At 41.3% G+C, this 14,124-nt stretch overlaps 4 protein-coding genes across 7 annotated transcripts; 3 read left to right on the plus strand and 1 right to left on the minus strand.

The window, feature by feature from the left end:
• Positions 1–972: 972 nt before the first annotated feature.
• LOC122821591 (zinc finger protein 75A-like) lies at positions 973–3,207 on the plus strand. The gene is made up of 4 exons (XM_044099655.1): positions 973–1,321; positions 1,547–1,680; positions 1,775–1,880; positions 1,957–3,207. Exons 1-4 carry the CDS (start codon positions 1,063–1,065, stop codon positions 2,676–2,678), a joined length of 1,221 nt encoding a protein of 406 aa, XP_043955590.1. The 5' UTR covers positions 973–1,062; the 3' UTR covers positions 2,679–3,207.
• Positions 3,208–3,426: 219 nt separating this feature from the next.
• LOC122821590 (zinc finger protein 300-like) lies at positions 3,427–10,799 on the minus strand. Of its 3 annotated transcripts, none has more exons than XM_044099654.1 (4): positions 10,680–10,799; positions 5,293–5,414; positions 4,987–5,092; positions 3,427–4,894 (listed from the first exon to the last, which is right to left on the minus strand). In XM_044099654.1, exons 1-4 carry the CDS (start codon positions 10,711–10,713, stop codon positions 4,032–4,034), a joined length of 1,125 nt encoding a protein of 374 aa, XP_043955589.1. In that variant the 5' UTR covers positions 10,714–10,799; the 3' UTR covers positions 3,427–4,031. The 3 variants fall into 3 exon arrangements, with proteins under 3 accessions (XP_043955589.1, XP_043955587.1, XP_043955588.1); XM_044099652.1 differs by lacking the exon at positions 10,680–10,799 and adding an exon at positions 5,514–6,034; XM_044099653.1 differs by lacking the exon at positions 10,680–10,799 and adding an exon at positions 5,556–5,751.
• vac14 (vac14 homolog (S. cerevisiae)) lies at positions 6,007–9,086 on the plus strand. Its single transcript, XM_044099647.1, has one exon. It carries the CDS (start codon positions 6,144–6,146, stop codon positions 8,514–8,516), a length of 2,373 nt encoding a protein of 790 aa, XP_043955582.1. The 5' UTR covers positions 6,007–6,143; the 3' UTR covers positions 8,517–9,086.
• On the plus strand, positions 10,155–14,117 carry trim35-13 (tripartite motif containing 35-13). 2 transcript variants are annotated; one of them, XM_044099651.1, is made up of 6 exons: positions 10,155–10,555; positions 12,768–12,863; positions 12,933–13,163; positions 13,264–13,286; positions 13,382–13,500; positions 13,579–14,117. In XM_044099651.1, exons 1-6 carry the CDS (start codon positions 10,217–10,219, stop codon positions 14,115–14,117), a joined length of 1,347 nt encoding a protein of 448 aa, XP_043955586.1. In that variant the 5' UTR covers positions 10,155–10,216. The 2 variants fall into 2 exon arrangements, with proteins under 2 accessions (XP_043955586.1, XP_043955584.1); XM_044099649.1 differs by lacking the exon at positions 10,155–10,555 and adding an exon at positions 11,588–11,995.
• The last annotated feature ends 7 nt before the right edge of the window (positions 14,118–14,124 follow it).

The following is a 14,124-nucleotide window of genomic DNA, read 5'->3' on the forward strand; positions in this document are numbered from 1 at the left end:
AAGGTTTGAAGCTTAGGGGATTTTGTTTACTTAATATTGATCATACTCTTTATATTGTAGTTTTAGTGTGCTATAATAGATTAATTGGATCAAGCATTACCTTGTAAAAGGTGTGAATTTATTAGTAGCCTATCATCTCTGTGGGTCATTTTACACTCTGTTCAGATGCACCACAATAAATCAGAACATAAACGAAAAGTTTTATTTTTGTTGTTGAGATTTAAAAAAGGAAAGTCATAGATAACCTAGATTTAATACACACAACATTTCAAGCTTTAGTTTGCTTTTCGGTTTAACTTAATATGTTACACTAAAGGTGGAAAACGTTTTTAAATTATCATTCATTGCCTTGTTTTTTTCTTATTTTTTTGAATCCCAAAAACATGGTTGGATAGTCACTGTATACTGAAAATAACTTATTTGGCTATTACAAATAATCACCCCTAGATGGCAACAATTTCATATAATGTCTAGTTTCAAGTAAAGATCTAGTAACGTACATATCAAACATATTATATTATTCCCCCTCTTCTTTCAGAAATATTTTTGAAATAGCTCAACACCGATCATATATGTTTAAATTGTATTAATAAAGAAGCTTTATATAGCTTTTATTGTGCGTGGGTAATAAGTAATATAAAAAACGTGTGAAGGTGTGAAACAGGAGAAGTTCAGAGTGTATTTGAAAGATAACAAATAATGTAATATGTGATGATTTTGCAACCTTGGCCTTTACAGAACAAATATCTTTTTTATGCATTAATTATACATTAAAGTATTTTTTTGTATTCATCAATGTTTTGAGAGATGTTTTATAACACTTATCTTCTCTGTCCTATGACATTTTCTATCCATATATTTTCAGCAAAAGCCTTATAAATCGAGTTGAGGCAGTAACACACGGCGTTGCCTTTACATACAGTATACATTGTGGGGCTTTCGCCTATAGATTTCCCATAATCCTTTGCGGTACAGCTGTATCACATATTTGATTATAGGAGCAGCGCTACTTCGGGGGGAGTAATCTTGCCGAAATTAGAAATACTCAGCTACTTTGGCGAGATGATGTGCGACAGCGCTAACAGGAGTTTTCGGACACAGCTGGCCGTCATCCTGGACAGGCTAACAAAGGCGGCTTTGGCTGAGATCAGCAGCCTGGCTGACGAATGCTCCTCCGTCCTTCACACTGAGATATCTCTGCATAAGACGGAGAACGAGGCGCTGAAGAAGAGGTGCTACTCTCTGGAGGTCCAGCTGAGAGCAGCCAGAGAGGGACAGACCTACCCTGCACATGTCAACACCAGCGTCAGGCAACTTTCAGGTCAGAAGCTTGAATCAAGCCTGACACTCAGAGGTCCCCCCCCCTTTTTTTTTTTTTTTTTTTTTTTTTTTGCTGCATAATGCACCCTATAGGATTGTACTCTGGTTAATATTATTATTACTTGGAGTTACTGTTTGCTCTCTGCCTGTCTTTGTATAACTGCATGTATAGAAAGGTAACAATCTGCATCAAATCTTAGTACAAGCTCTATATTTTTCCTTCTAGATCAGCACCAGTCTTCTCCAGCCATCGAAGGGGTATTTGGAAAGGATTGGTGCATGGATCTGTGGAGAGAAGAGAAGCTTCACCCTCAGAGAAGACTGCCAATGGAGGCTGCTATGACAAATATAGGAGCAGAGGTCAGCTGTGTGTCTTTATTTTTGCAATTCAGTCATATGATGGACTGAATAATGAGGGATGTATTTTTAGCCGTTTCCTTTATGCTGTTGGTAGGCAGCTGACATGATGGGGAGAGAACCTGATCTTATTTTTGTCAAAGAAGAGACGTATGACGATCACCCTATTGGTCAACAGATGAGTCGTGCTGACAACAGGAAACGTAAGAGTGGAGTGAAATCAAACTAAACCGATTGCTAACTGCCTACCACTTAACTGGATGCATTTTCATTTTACAGTTGTTGGGATGTTTGAAGATGACAGCATGCTTCACAGATCCGTCGATGAACTGCAGCTTCACTCAGGGGAATTGAATAATTTCCCCATGATGTCGGACGGACAAATGCTACAGCGGGCACAGCCGACCATCGCGGACAGATTAATAGAGGATGCAACAATGGGCAGTCTTGTGGAAAACACAAATCCTCCTCCAGCCTCGGTGGCACCCTCAGATTACACAAACTGTCTCCAGGCGAACACAACCAAAGAGCTCCCCTTTCAGCCCAAACTTGTTAAGACACCAAAGCGGTTTGACTGTTTATTCTGTGGAAAAATCTTTAACTATTTAAGCAGCTTAAAAGTGCACATCAGACGGCACTCGGGCGAAAAGCCTTTCAGCTGCTCTGTGTGCGGAAAACGATTTGCTCAGAAAACATACCTGAAGCTGCACCAGCGAGTGCACTCTGGTGAAAAGCCTTACAGCTGTCCAGACTGTGGCAAAAGTTTCTCCCAGAAAAGCTCCTTAAACATACATCTTCGGACGCACACGGGTGAAAAGCCTTACAGCTGTGTGGGATGTGGCAAATGCTACGCGTATAAATATGGTTTAAATCACCATCAGTGTTTCAACTGGATGGTCAAACCAGAGGTATTTGACACAGGTCCTCTCAGCAATGCTCAGAGTGACTCAACATGTGGCAGTATATCTTTACTAACATCCAACATGGAGGAAAAATACTGATGTGGAACAAAGAGAGGCGGATTGCATTATCTATTGTTACCTGTGCTATTGTTTGTCATATTTTTTAGCTAGAGTGGGGAGACTAACGTAGCAGTGGCCAAACAATAGTGGAGCTTATTGGTCCGTTATAATAGATTATTTATTCTCACAGGTCTGAGTTTGACTGATCAGCCAGCAAGAAATTAAAACATCTTACCTTCATGTCATTGTTGCATGTGTTTGTTCCTAATATATCAGGCCACAGAAGGACTGTCCCAAGAAATACCAAATTATTGACTTTGGGAAAATAGTCCTGGCCGACCTCTAAAACTACCTCCTTGGAACAAAAAAGGTGAAACAAGCTTGTTCCTTTGACCAGCTCTTTATTTGCTCAACACCATATTTAATTCTTTGGCATTAAAATGAAACTGAAGTCATTTTTCTTGAAATATAACTAAAATGAATTTGTTTATCTCTTGGTCATATATTTAAATAAGCTCCACAGGCTGTAATTGATAATACTGTTACTGTTTGAATAGTTACTTTTTATGGTCCCACCGTGATTATTAATTGAAGAGAGATTGTCAACATTCTGTAAATCTGATTTCATGTTGTCATATTTCATTCCTATGCCTAATAGAAATTGCTTTCTTTGAATGTAAAGCTTGCCTGAGCCGATTCTGTTCCAGAGATGGTTCTAGCAGCATCGATTTTACTAGCATATAACTGAAATTGAGTTTTATGAAATAAAACAAAAGAAAACATTTGTACTTATGACTTTGTTTTAATAGAGAAAATAACATGAAAAATGTCAAGTAAATTACAAAAACATTTGTTTTCAACACACCTGCTACAATCCTAAAGACAAATAAAACATTACCATCAAGACATTAACATTTAAACTAGTGTAAAAAGTGACATGGTGCATTTCACAAATGTAGCTAATAAACAAGACATTATTACCAGTTAGTGACTGTTAAGGATGCACAGAATGCAATTTTCTGGCCGATTGTCGATTACTGATGTTTAAAAAGCCTGACATGCCGATACAGAATTGTTTTGCCTTAAATGACTCTAAATACAGCAAGAAAGTTGCAGATTTGGTAACAGTGGGGTGACTACTGTTAACCGTAAATGTTCAGACGTGACCTGATGTACCGCTCTTTCAGTTAAACCTCTCAACGCAGAGCAAAAAGGACATTGGTTGATTTTTGGACCCTTGCAGAGGTAGATAAGATGAGTAGATAAGATCGGCTTCACATGAAAGTGTCGGCTGATCACCAATCTCCCAAAATTGAGGAAAACGGAGCAAATTTATCATTCGATCAATTTATCCCTTGCAACCCTAGTTTCTGCTGCTACATGTTGCTAGGTTTAGGTTGACCCTCCTCCAACAACCTCACGATTTAAGTGTGCCATTAGATGATGATTGAGGTTCACTTTCTGCGTGAAGGTCTTTCCACACTTAACACACAGGAAAGGTCTCTCACCAGTATGGATGCGTAAATGACATTTTAAATTGCCTTTTTGAGTAAACCTTTTGCCGCACAGGCTGCACCTGTAGGGTTTCTCACCTGTATGGACAACATAGTGAATCCTCAGAGCTGATTGGTTGGCAAAGATCTTGCCGCATAACTCGCACGACTTGCTGATTCTCTGATGTAAAACAGGAGGCACACATCTGTGGGAGTTCAGCTTCTTTTGAGGGAAATGCTGCTTGCAGATGCTGCAGAAGTTTGTCTTATGTGACTTCATGTGGTGTGTCAGTGTGCCCTTGTGAAAGAACGTCCTGCTACATACATGACATGTGAACGTGCTGCTTTTTGGAGCTCTGGTCGTTTTCACACTGACCACATTCAAGTTTTTGGGGAAGTCTTTAACATTAGTGAAACAGTTGTCAGTGCTGTTTGTTGGTAATGTTTGCTGTTCGTCGTGACTGGGCCCGACTGCAGGGCTCGATTCTGCTTCATTGTGACTTGCCTTGACAAACTGAACATCATCATCATCAATATCATCATCCTCCTCCTCGTCCTCCACTTCAATTGGTATGATATGGGCGCTAAAGTCCTCTTCTGTTGTATCATTGATACTGATAAACTGCTCAAGTGGTTCTTCTGTACTTTCTAATAAGGAATCCTGCTGTCCATCCTGATCAAGAGGCAGGCTGCAAGTACTGCCATTGACGGAGTAATCCACTGACTTCTGATCCGATTCCTCAGCTATGCTTTCTTCGTGTTCTGATGTACAAAGGCAGCAATTTAAACTCAGAAAGCAGGGAAAACATTGCTCCATTTACCCATTCCACTCCAATTCTTCACATATTTCTTACCTTCATTGGAAATTGCTTCCTCATCTGAGTTAGAGGCAACATTTGGCATCAACTCCTCTTTTTTGATCTCAGCAAGTGTGACTTGGTCCGATAGAGATGCTGTAGGCTGTTAAAGACAAAGTCTTGTTTTAATCTCAAAAGAACACATTTTCAAAACTTGTGGGTTACCAGCTGCAACTTGAAATTGAAAGATTGTTTAACTTCAGTGATTGGAATCAAATTATTTGATTACGCTGTAATATTGATTTGTAATCACTTCTGTGTCCATAATAACACGCAGAAGGCCCTGGATTAACCCCTTCTCACCTCATCATCAGGAGACCCTGGTGAGTCTGTGCATCTCTCGGGACTGTATGGATCTCTGTCCTTCCACAGATTTATACACCAGTCTTTTCCAAAGATCCCCTCTATAGTGGGAGGGCAGGTCACTAAGAAATAGAAAAGAAACAAAGGACAAGCTGAGTAAATCAATGCGGATCACGTTTGCTCACAATAACCTGCTGTTTTAGTTTGCGATACTCAAATACCATCATGATGCTTCTCGTCTCTGCTGCAGACAGTTTGCACACCTACGCTGCAATAACTTCTACTTTTCTTGGGCGTGTCTCTGACCGCACTTGTCAGCTCACACTCCAGACTGTTCACTTTCTCTGTCAGGGCTGAATTGGCAAACAGAAGCCGGGACAGCTCCGACCGCAGCTCGGCTGAGTCCTGGTCCACCAGCTTGCAGACCTGGCTAAACGCAGACTTCGCCATCGTCTCCATGATGGAGGAGAGCTGCGAGTGAATGGAGACGCGGCTCGTCATGGCAGACGGCAGAAGTACAAAGGTTTTCTAGCAATATTTAAAAACAAAACAAATGTTCACGTGTCAACTGGAAAACTTGCAGCATTAAAATAAAACAACTATTTGCGGCACATGTAGCCAATGGAGCTAATAAGAGTTACCGCTGCGCACAAAGCGGGACCCAAATAAAGGTTGCAACAGTGACGCATTTCCGGCGGATGTAACTGGTCAGCTGCTTTTTGTTAGAGCGCTTCCTTGTTACGAATGAAACCTCTAAGGGTGGAATTTTTTGTCTGATATAGTTTAATCTAAATGCGAGCCGCTTTCTCGCCTACTTCAGCATTCGGGGATTCGGGAGTGCAGCCGCCAGCATGAACACGGAGAAAGACTTTTCGCCCCTGACGCCCAACATCGTGAGGGCTCTCAATGATAAGCTGTATGAGAAACGGAAAGTCGCGGCTCTGGAAATAGAGAAGCTGGTGCGAGAGTTCGTGGCCCAGAACAACTCAACTCAAATCAGACATGTGATCCAGATCCTGGCATCGGAGTTTGCTCTCTCTCAACACCCCCACAGTCGCAAAGGGGGTCTGATCGGACTGGCAGCTTGCTCCATCGCCCTGGGGAAGGACTCAGGTCTGTATTTGAAGGAGCTCATTGAGCCGGTTCTCACGTGTTTCAATGACTCAGACAGCCGCTTGCGCTATTATGCCTGTGAGGCTCTGTATAACATAGTGAAGGTGGCCAGAGGGGCAGTGCTGCCTCACTTCAATCTGCTTTTTGATGGTCTCAGCAAGCTTGCAGCAGATCCGGACCCTAATGTGAAAAGTGGCTCTGAACTCCTGGACAGGTTACTGAAAGACATAGTTACAGAGAGCAACACTTTTGACCTGGTGTCATTTGTCCCCCTGCTGAGGGAGAGGATCTACTCGAATAATCAGTATGCCAGGCAGTTTATAATTTCTTGGATCCATGTCCTGGAGTCAGTGCCAGACATCCACCTGTTAGACTATCTCCCCGAGATCCTGGACGGACTCTTTCAGATCCTGGGTGACAACAGCAAGGAGATCCGCAGGACGTGCGAGGTGGTGCTTGGGGAGTTTCTGAAGGAGATTAAGAAGACCCCCTCAAGTGTGAAATTTGCTGAGATGGCCAACATTCTTGTCATTCACTGCCAGGTTGCCGATGAAACCAAACTCACAAATGATCTGATCCAGCTGACGGCTATGACCTGGATGAGGGAGTTCATCCAGCTCGCAGGCAGAGTGGTGCTCCCTTATTCTTCTGGGATTCTCACTGCAGTGCTCCCATGCCTTTCCTATGATGACAGGAAGAAAAATACCAAAGAAGCGGCCAGTGCCTGTAATAACAGTCTGATGAAACTGGTGACTCCGGAAGATGATGAGGACACAGAGGAAGAAAGAAACGGAAGCACCGGATCGCCTTCTGCTGGAGAAGGCCAGCCCAAAATGGAAGGAGACAGCAATGACATGTTGAATGCATCCCAAGAATCCGTCGGTTTGAGCAACATCAGTTTCTTCACTCCCACAAGTTCTGACAGGCCTCACGTAACTCTGGACCTCGACGGAATTGTTCAGGTGTTGAACCGCCACCTCCACGACTCCTCCACTGGCATGATGACCCGCATAGCTGTCCTCAAATGGCTTTATCACCTGTACATTAAGACGCCACGCAAAATGTTTCGCCACACAGACAACCTTTTCCCCATTCTGCTTAAAACGCTGTCTGATGAGTCTGATGAAGTCATCCTGAAGGATCTGGAGGTGTTGGCTGAGATAGCATCCTCTCCTGCCGGCCAAACGGACCAGGCCTCCTCTTGCGATATGGCTGACAACAAACTGGTGCTCAAGGTTCCAGACGGGCCCAAAACAGGACAGCAGTCCAGCACAGCCTCCAAAGCTGTGGACTCCTCCCCCTCTACTCCCAGTATGAACTCGTACTTTTATAAGTTCATGATCAATTTGCTGAAGCGTTTCAGTCTGGATAGGAAACTTCTGGAGTACAGAGGAGCGTTCATCATCAGGCAGCTTTGCCTATTGCTTCATGCAGAGAACATCTTCCACTCTATGGCTGACATCTTGCTGAAGGAGGAGGACCTTAAATTCGCCTCTACCATGGTTCAGACCCTCAACACCATCCTGCTCACCTCTGCTGAGCTCTTCCAGCTACGCAACCAGCTAAAAGACCTGCACACTCAGGAAAGCTGTGCTTTGTTCTGCTGCCTGTATCGGTCCTGGTGCCACAACCCCGTGGCCACTGTGTCCCTTTGTTTCCTCACACAGAACTACAAGCATGCGTATGATCTCATCCAGAAGTTTGGCAATCTGGAAGTAACTGTGGACTTCCTGATGGAGGTTGACAAGCTGGTGCAGCTCATAGAAAGCCCGATTTTTACCTACCTGCGTCTGCAGCTCCTGGATGTGGAGAACAACCCATACCTGATTAAGGCGTTGTATGGTCTGCTGATGCTGCTGCCTCAGAGCCAGGCTTTCCAGCTGCTCTCACATCGCCTGAAGTGTGTGCCCAATCCAGAGCTTATGAGAACTGTGGACGAATCCAAGTACATGGACTCTAAAAAACAAGCAGCCTGCAAGAGGTCCTCTCACACTCAGGTGGATTACGACGAGCTGCTGCAGCACTTTGACCGAGTCCAGAGCAAACACCTGGAGGTCCGACACCAGCGCACTGCACGTGCATCCGATCATCATGACAGGAAGCTAATGTGATGTGTGTAACTTATGATTATTGAAGACGGAGCATATGTAATACAGAAATAATATACTGAAAGAAATAATTATTATTAAAGCCAAAATATATTTAAAACTATTTGTTGAAGAAGCACTGGATATGCACTGTCAGATCAGCTGTGTATTTTGGCATTCCTTATCTTTATTTGTAACGTTACAAAAACTGGAAACATATAAATCCCACCATGTAAAGTCCAAACCAAACCTCATATATAAAACAACATATAAATAATAGCTTGTCATTAAACCTGCATGTTAGTGGTGTTTTTATCCTATTGTGCAGAAGCATGTGTTCAAGTTGCCTTAATCATGTCTGCCAGAAACAGGAATATCACATGTTGATCATCGGCTCAGATCAGGTGAGGTTTAACTCGGTACATGACTGGGAACTAACATACTATATGTGTGTTGTTACACTTTAGAAGTTTTTACATTGCAGAACTTTTACTTTTATTGAACAACTTTTTTGTATGTAATGATCTTCCATTGTTTTTTGTGATGTTTCACTGCAGTCATTCTGTTCGAAAATAAAGTGGACCATGTGATTTACGTATTGTTTTCTGTGGTTACATGTTGCACTTCTCTGGTGATTAGAATAACTCGGTAAACGTCTTTATAAGAAGTAAAACAAGGCTGCCACATCCCTATACTAAAATAATTCATGTAATTTGTCTCCAATTTTATCATATCACTGTCAGAAAACAATTGAAAAATGTCAACCACATTTTGGAGGTAAAACTGCTTTAGGATATTTTTTATTGTGTAGCGTTATATTTTAGGAAAAATAGCTGTCACGCTCTAGAACTGACATTGCAACATAAAGAATTGCACCTGCCTTTATTGGCAACTAATTGATTATTGTGCATTAGTACAAGCAGTTTACAGGTGTGATAAAACATTCTGTCTTTCTGCCAATTATATGTTTTAATACATAAATAACCTGGTCTTTACCAGATTGTAAAATTATTCAGATCTAATCTCATTTGGTAAAATAAATAAAAATGCTACACAAAATATAGAAAATTTGACTTTATTCTTACAATGATTACTCAATTAAATGTAGCACACAAGACCAAATGTGCGGCAGAATCCCTGATATAGTTACTTCAAATCCAACAGAAAATTAAATGTTTAAAAGATTATCCTCATCCACTACACAAATTGTTTGGCTGAATTTTGAGTTTTATTTAAAATACTAAAAATAAACATGTAAAAAACGTGCTGATTGTTTATAAATGGAAAAAGTGGCACTTCTCAATTTTAGCTATTGATCACAGATCACACATCAAAGCCAATCAAGGAAGAAGTATGGATACTTTGATCCCTGGCTTAGTGACTTGGTGACCTCTCGCTTTCATTATGGACCCAATTAACCCATAAAATACACTTTGTAGTCATAAAAATAATCTTAATTGTGCACCTTATGACTAATTTTCTTAAAAAAATAAGTGTAGATGTCACTTTGTCATTTTTCCAACTTGTTCTGAGCCGATGGTAGATTTGCTGCCAAAATATTTCCGTACATGTCAACAGTAATTTATAGTGAAACCAGAGTGGTTGACTCACTCTCCCCCTCTTCTTTGGAGCAAGACTAAATTGAACACTGAAGTACAAGCTAAAAAGAAAATAGATCGTCCTGCTTTATTAGAGATCCATGACTGCTGCACCAACCTTCACAGATGGATGCTGACACGGCTTGTCAGGTTGTGGATGAGTCTTGCTGTGCGGTGTGTGGAGAAATCTTCCTGGCTCCTGTGGTGCTGAGCTGCATTGGCTGTGGTAGTAGCTTTTGTAATATTTGTTTGGAACAGTTTTGGACACAGCTTTGTGTAAAAGAGTGTCCCCTCTGCTTAAAAGATAGCCTTGGACTTCCATATAAATCATGCAAGACACACGGTGAGAGGATGCTACTATTCTGTGTTTCTGATTTGGAGCCGGTCTGCTGTGTTTGCAGCAGATCTGGCCAGCATATGAACCATACAGTGTTTCCCATAAGGGAGGCCTTCAGGAACCATAAGGTAGGTGAATCTTTTTTCTTTCTTTAAAGCGTTACTTTTAGATTTACACGTAATTGAATAGTCCCAGTCTATATACACAGGCCAGCAACAGGTCATGTATAAATGTGTCCAAGGCGATCCTTACCTTTGTAATTTGTTGGATTTCCAAACGTTTTCATTAAAAATCAGGTCTTTAAAACACACTTTTTTCAATTTGCCTCACTTCAGGCATCTCAGACTGAATTGTTTGGCTTAAAACATCAAGTCTGCCATAGAAAAACACTAATAAGGTGTTTTTCTATGGCAATCATGATGTTTTAACCCACTAGTTTTAACCCACACTTAATAGTGTTTTCCTATGGCAGGAGAGTGTTCCCTGAGCTTTTGCACCGTCGGCACAACCTATTTTTGTGCAGCATTCCACTAAGCTAATTTGGCCAACCAAATACTGGGTTACAAGACACAGAAGGTCAGGTTGCTGTTAAATGCTTTTGAGATTAACAAATTAAACTTTAGGATGACTATGTTGCTGTGTGTCTTTTACCTTTTAATTAATTAAGTTTTTCACATATTAAACTTGAGATAGTTTAAATCAGCACCCCATCCACAATTAAGTAGAATATCCCAAATTCAAATGGCCAGGAATAAAATCTTCCAGATACAGCTTCTCTTTGCTATTTATATCCTCCTCCGTACTCCAGATTTGATTGTCTTGCTTCTTTCATTACGACCACTGGTTCACTTACCAACCTTCTAAATAACCAAAGGGTCAACTATAGTGTAACTATATTCCAGCCCCATATATATATTTTTATTTCTGCGGTGCTCCACTTCATAATGTTTGCAGTTATCAGTTTCTACAATCATTTAAACGTAAAGAGAAGGGTTTTTACTTTAGAGAGGTGTTTATTTGAGAAAGGGCAGTGCCCCGTGTAGCATTACACTGGACATGTATTTGAGATCTGGAGTATTAACAGTTATTTCTGAGGTTAAGATGAGGTAGCTTGATGTGGGAGGGGCATTAGAGCCTGCTTTACAATCAAAGTGCTGGGGGAAAGAATGGCCACCAGACATGCTCGTTCTGAAGATGACCTTTCCTGTCCAATTTGTGGACATATTCTGTGTAAGCCAGTGGTCCTCACCTGCAGACACAGATTTTGTAAGGTCTGTCTGCAAGACAGCTGGGACACACAAGACCGTAAGGACTCCCACTGCTGCCCTCTGTGCTGGCGTCGCTCTTCAATGGATCAAGTTGTGGTAAACACTGTGGTAGAGAGGGCCTGTGTGTCCTTCAAAGACGACAGAAGCAGGAATGACCCAAAGACTTGCAAAGAGCACGGGGAAAACCTCACACTCTTCTGCTTGGAGGATCTGGAACCAATCTGTGGTCTTTGTGGCAAAGCAGCTGCACACAAGGGGCACAGACTCTATGCCATTGCAGAAGGCGCCCATGACTGTAAGGTAGGCATATTAATGTCACAACGCTGGTCAAAGCATTGCTTCACCAGAGCAGACAGCAGCACATCCTTTACATAACGTGCTGTGTCTAAGTATAACATATTAATCAGTTTTATGCCAGATATTGTAGATAAGATAAATGACTAAATCTGTGTTGCTTAGTATTTGAATATTAAATGCAGCCAACGCATATTATAGGAAAAGACACCGGTGTTAACCACCATGACTAAATTAATAAACTTTAAATATTTTACAGTTTTTATTTAGTGAAGACTAAATTGCTTGGAAAATGTGTTGCACATTGTTGGTTTTCCAACTTTTTTTTTGTATTCCTGATATTCTAATACAGAGTATATTACTACTCTAATAATAGAATTATATATTTGGTATCCTGTTGCTATTCAGGTCCAGAAGGATCTGAAACCTGACTCCCACAAGGTTTAAGTGACACTACATTCATTCATATCCTGTCCTTTCCTTTTTCCCTGAAGGCAACTAAACATCCAACACACTAAATATGTTTTTTTTTGTTTTTTTCAATACTGTAAAATATCTTTAGTCTGTGTGTGACCTCAGTTTTGCTGACGTGACCCATTCAATGGGTCTTCCATAGTTCTTTGTCTTTGATGCTACTGTATTGTTAAGCTTTCCATTTAGATGGAATGGTGCTACGGAAAGGTATGTGGCAGCTGAACGCCACACACTGTGCTGACAGCTTGGCCACCTGCCAGACTGACCTTGTAAAAGAGTTGATGTCCTGTCACCGACATTTCAGGAGGAGCTGAAGAGCGCTCTTCTGCCCTTGAAAGAGAAGCTACAGCTCTACAAGAATGCAACAGTAGCATGTGAGGAAATGGCTGAACACGTGAAGGTATGGTTAGTTTCAGGGATGCTTTCAGAAGATGTTCGAAATAACCATTTGAACATGTCCTCTTTACAGAACCAAGCTAAACACACTGAAGCTCAGATCAAAGAGGAATTCGAGGCTCTTCACAAGTTTCTTAAAGAACAGGAGGCCGCTAGACTTTTGGACTTAAAGGCTGAGGAGGATCAGAAGAATCTCATGATCAGTGAAAAGATTGAGGAGATGAGCAATGAAGTAGCATCGCTTTCTAACATTATCAAAACAGCGGAACAGGAAATGAATAGTCAAGATATCCCATTTTTGAAGGTCAAACATTTATATTAAGCCCATTTCAAGCATAACTGAATGTGCATTCTTGTGCATATCAATCAGAAACTTATATTTATATTGCATTTTTCTTTCACAGAATTACAAGGAGACAATCAAAAGGTACATTTTTAAAAGTATGCATTGTTAAACTTGTTTTAAAGATAACTTTGCAGAAAAAAACCTCCCAAACATTTACTTTTGCAATCTCTTTCCAGAACCTGGAAAAAGTTTCCTGATCCACACATGTTGTCTGGAGCCCTAATTGATGTGGCCAAGCACTTGGGCTCTCTAAAATATAAAGTGTGGGAGAAAATGAAAAAAATGGTCAAATATAGTAAGTTTAATGCAGAATATTGCAGCAAATTCAACAGGCTTTCTTCATTACATCAGTAACTCTACTTTTTCATTCAAGCTCCAGTGATTCTGGATCCCAATACTGCAGCAAGCTGCTTCATCCTCTCTGAGGATCTCACTGTTGTGCAGAACTCTACCCAGATCTTCAAGCTTCCAGACAACCCAGAGCGCTTCGATATCAGCGCAGAGATGCTCGCTGCTGAGGGCTACTTCACTGGACGCCACAGCTGGGACGTGGAAGTGAACGACAACACCTACTGGGTTTTAGGAATAGCCAGCGAGTCGATCAATAGGAAGGGCAAACATGTGCTGACACCTGCAGAGGGATTCTGGACTATAAGATATCGGAACGGAGAGCACAAAGCCTGCACCGCTCCCTGGGAGCCACTCAACATGTCTAAGAAGCCAGATGTGATAAGAATGGTTTTGGACATGGACAGAGGAAAGGTGACATTTTATGACCCGAAGGAGAGAACACCCCTCTATACTTTCACAAATATTATCACACCAAAAGCTTTTCCTTATTTTTGTACCGCTTGTAAAGAGCATCCACTGAAAATTCTACCGGAAAGGATAACTTTGTCAACGGAGCAGTAACGGATTA

This window comes from Gambusia affinis, linkage group LG19 (assembly GCF_019740435.1).
Source record: "Gambusia affinis linkage group LG19, SWU_Gaff_1.0, whole genome shotgun sequence".
Lineage (NCBI taxonomy): Eukaryota > Metazoa > Chordata > Actinopteri > Cyprinodontiformes > Poeciliidae > Gambusia > Gambusia affinis.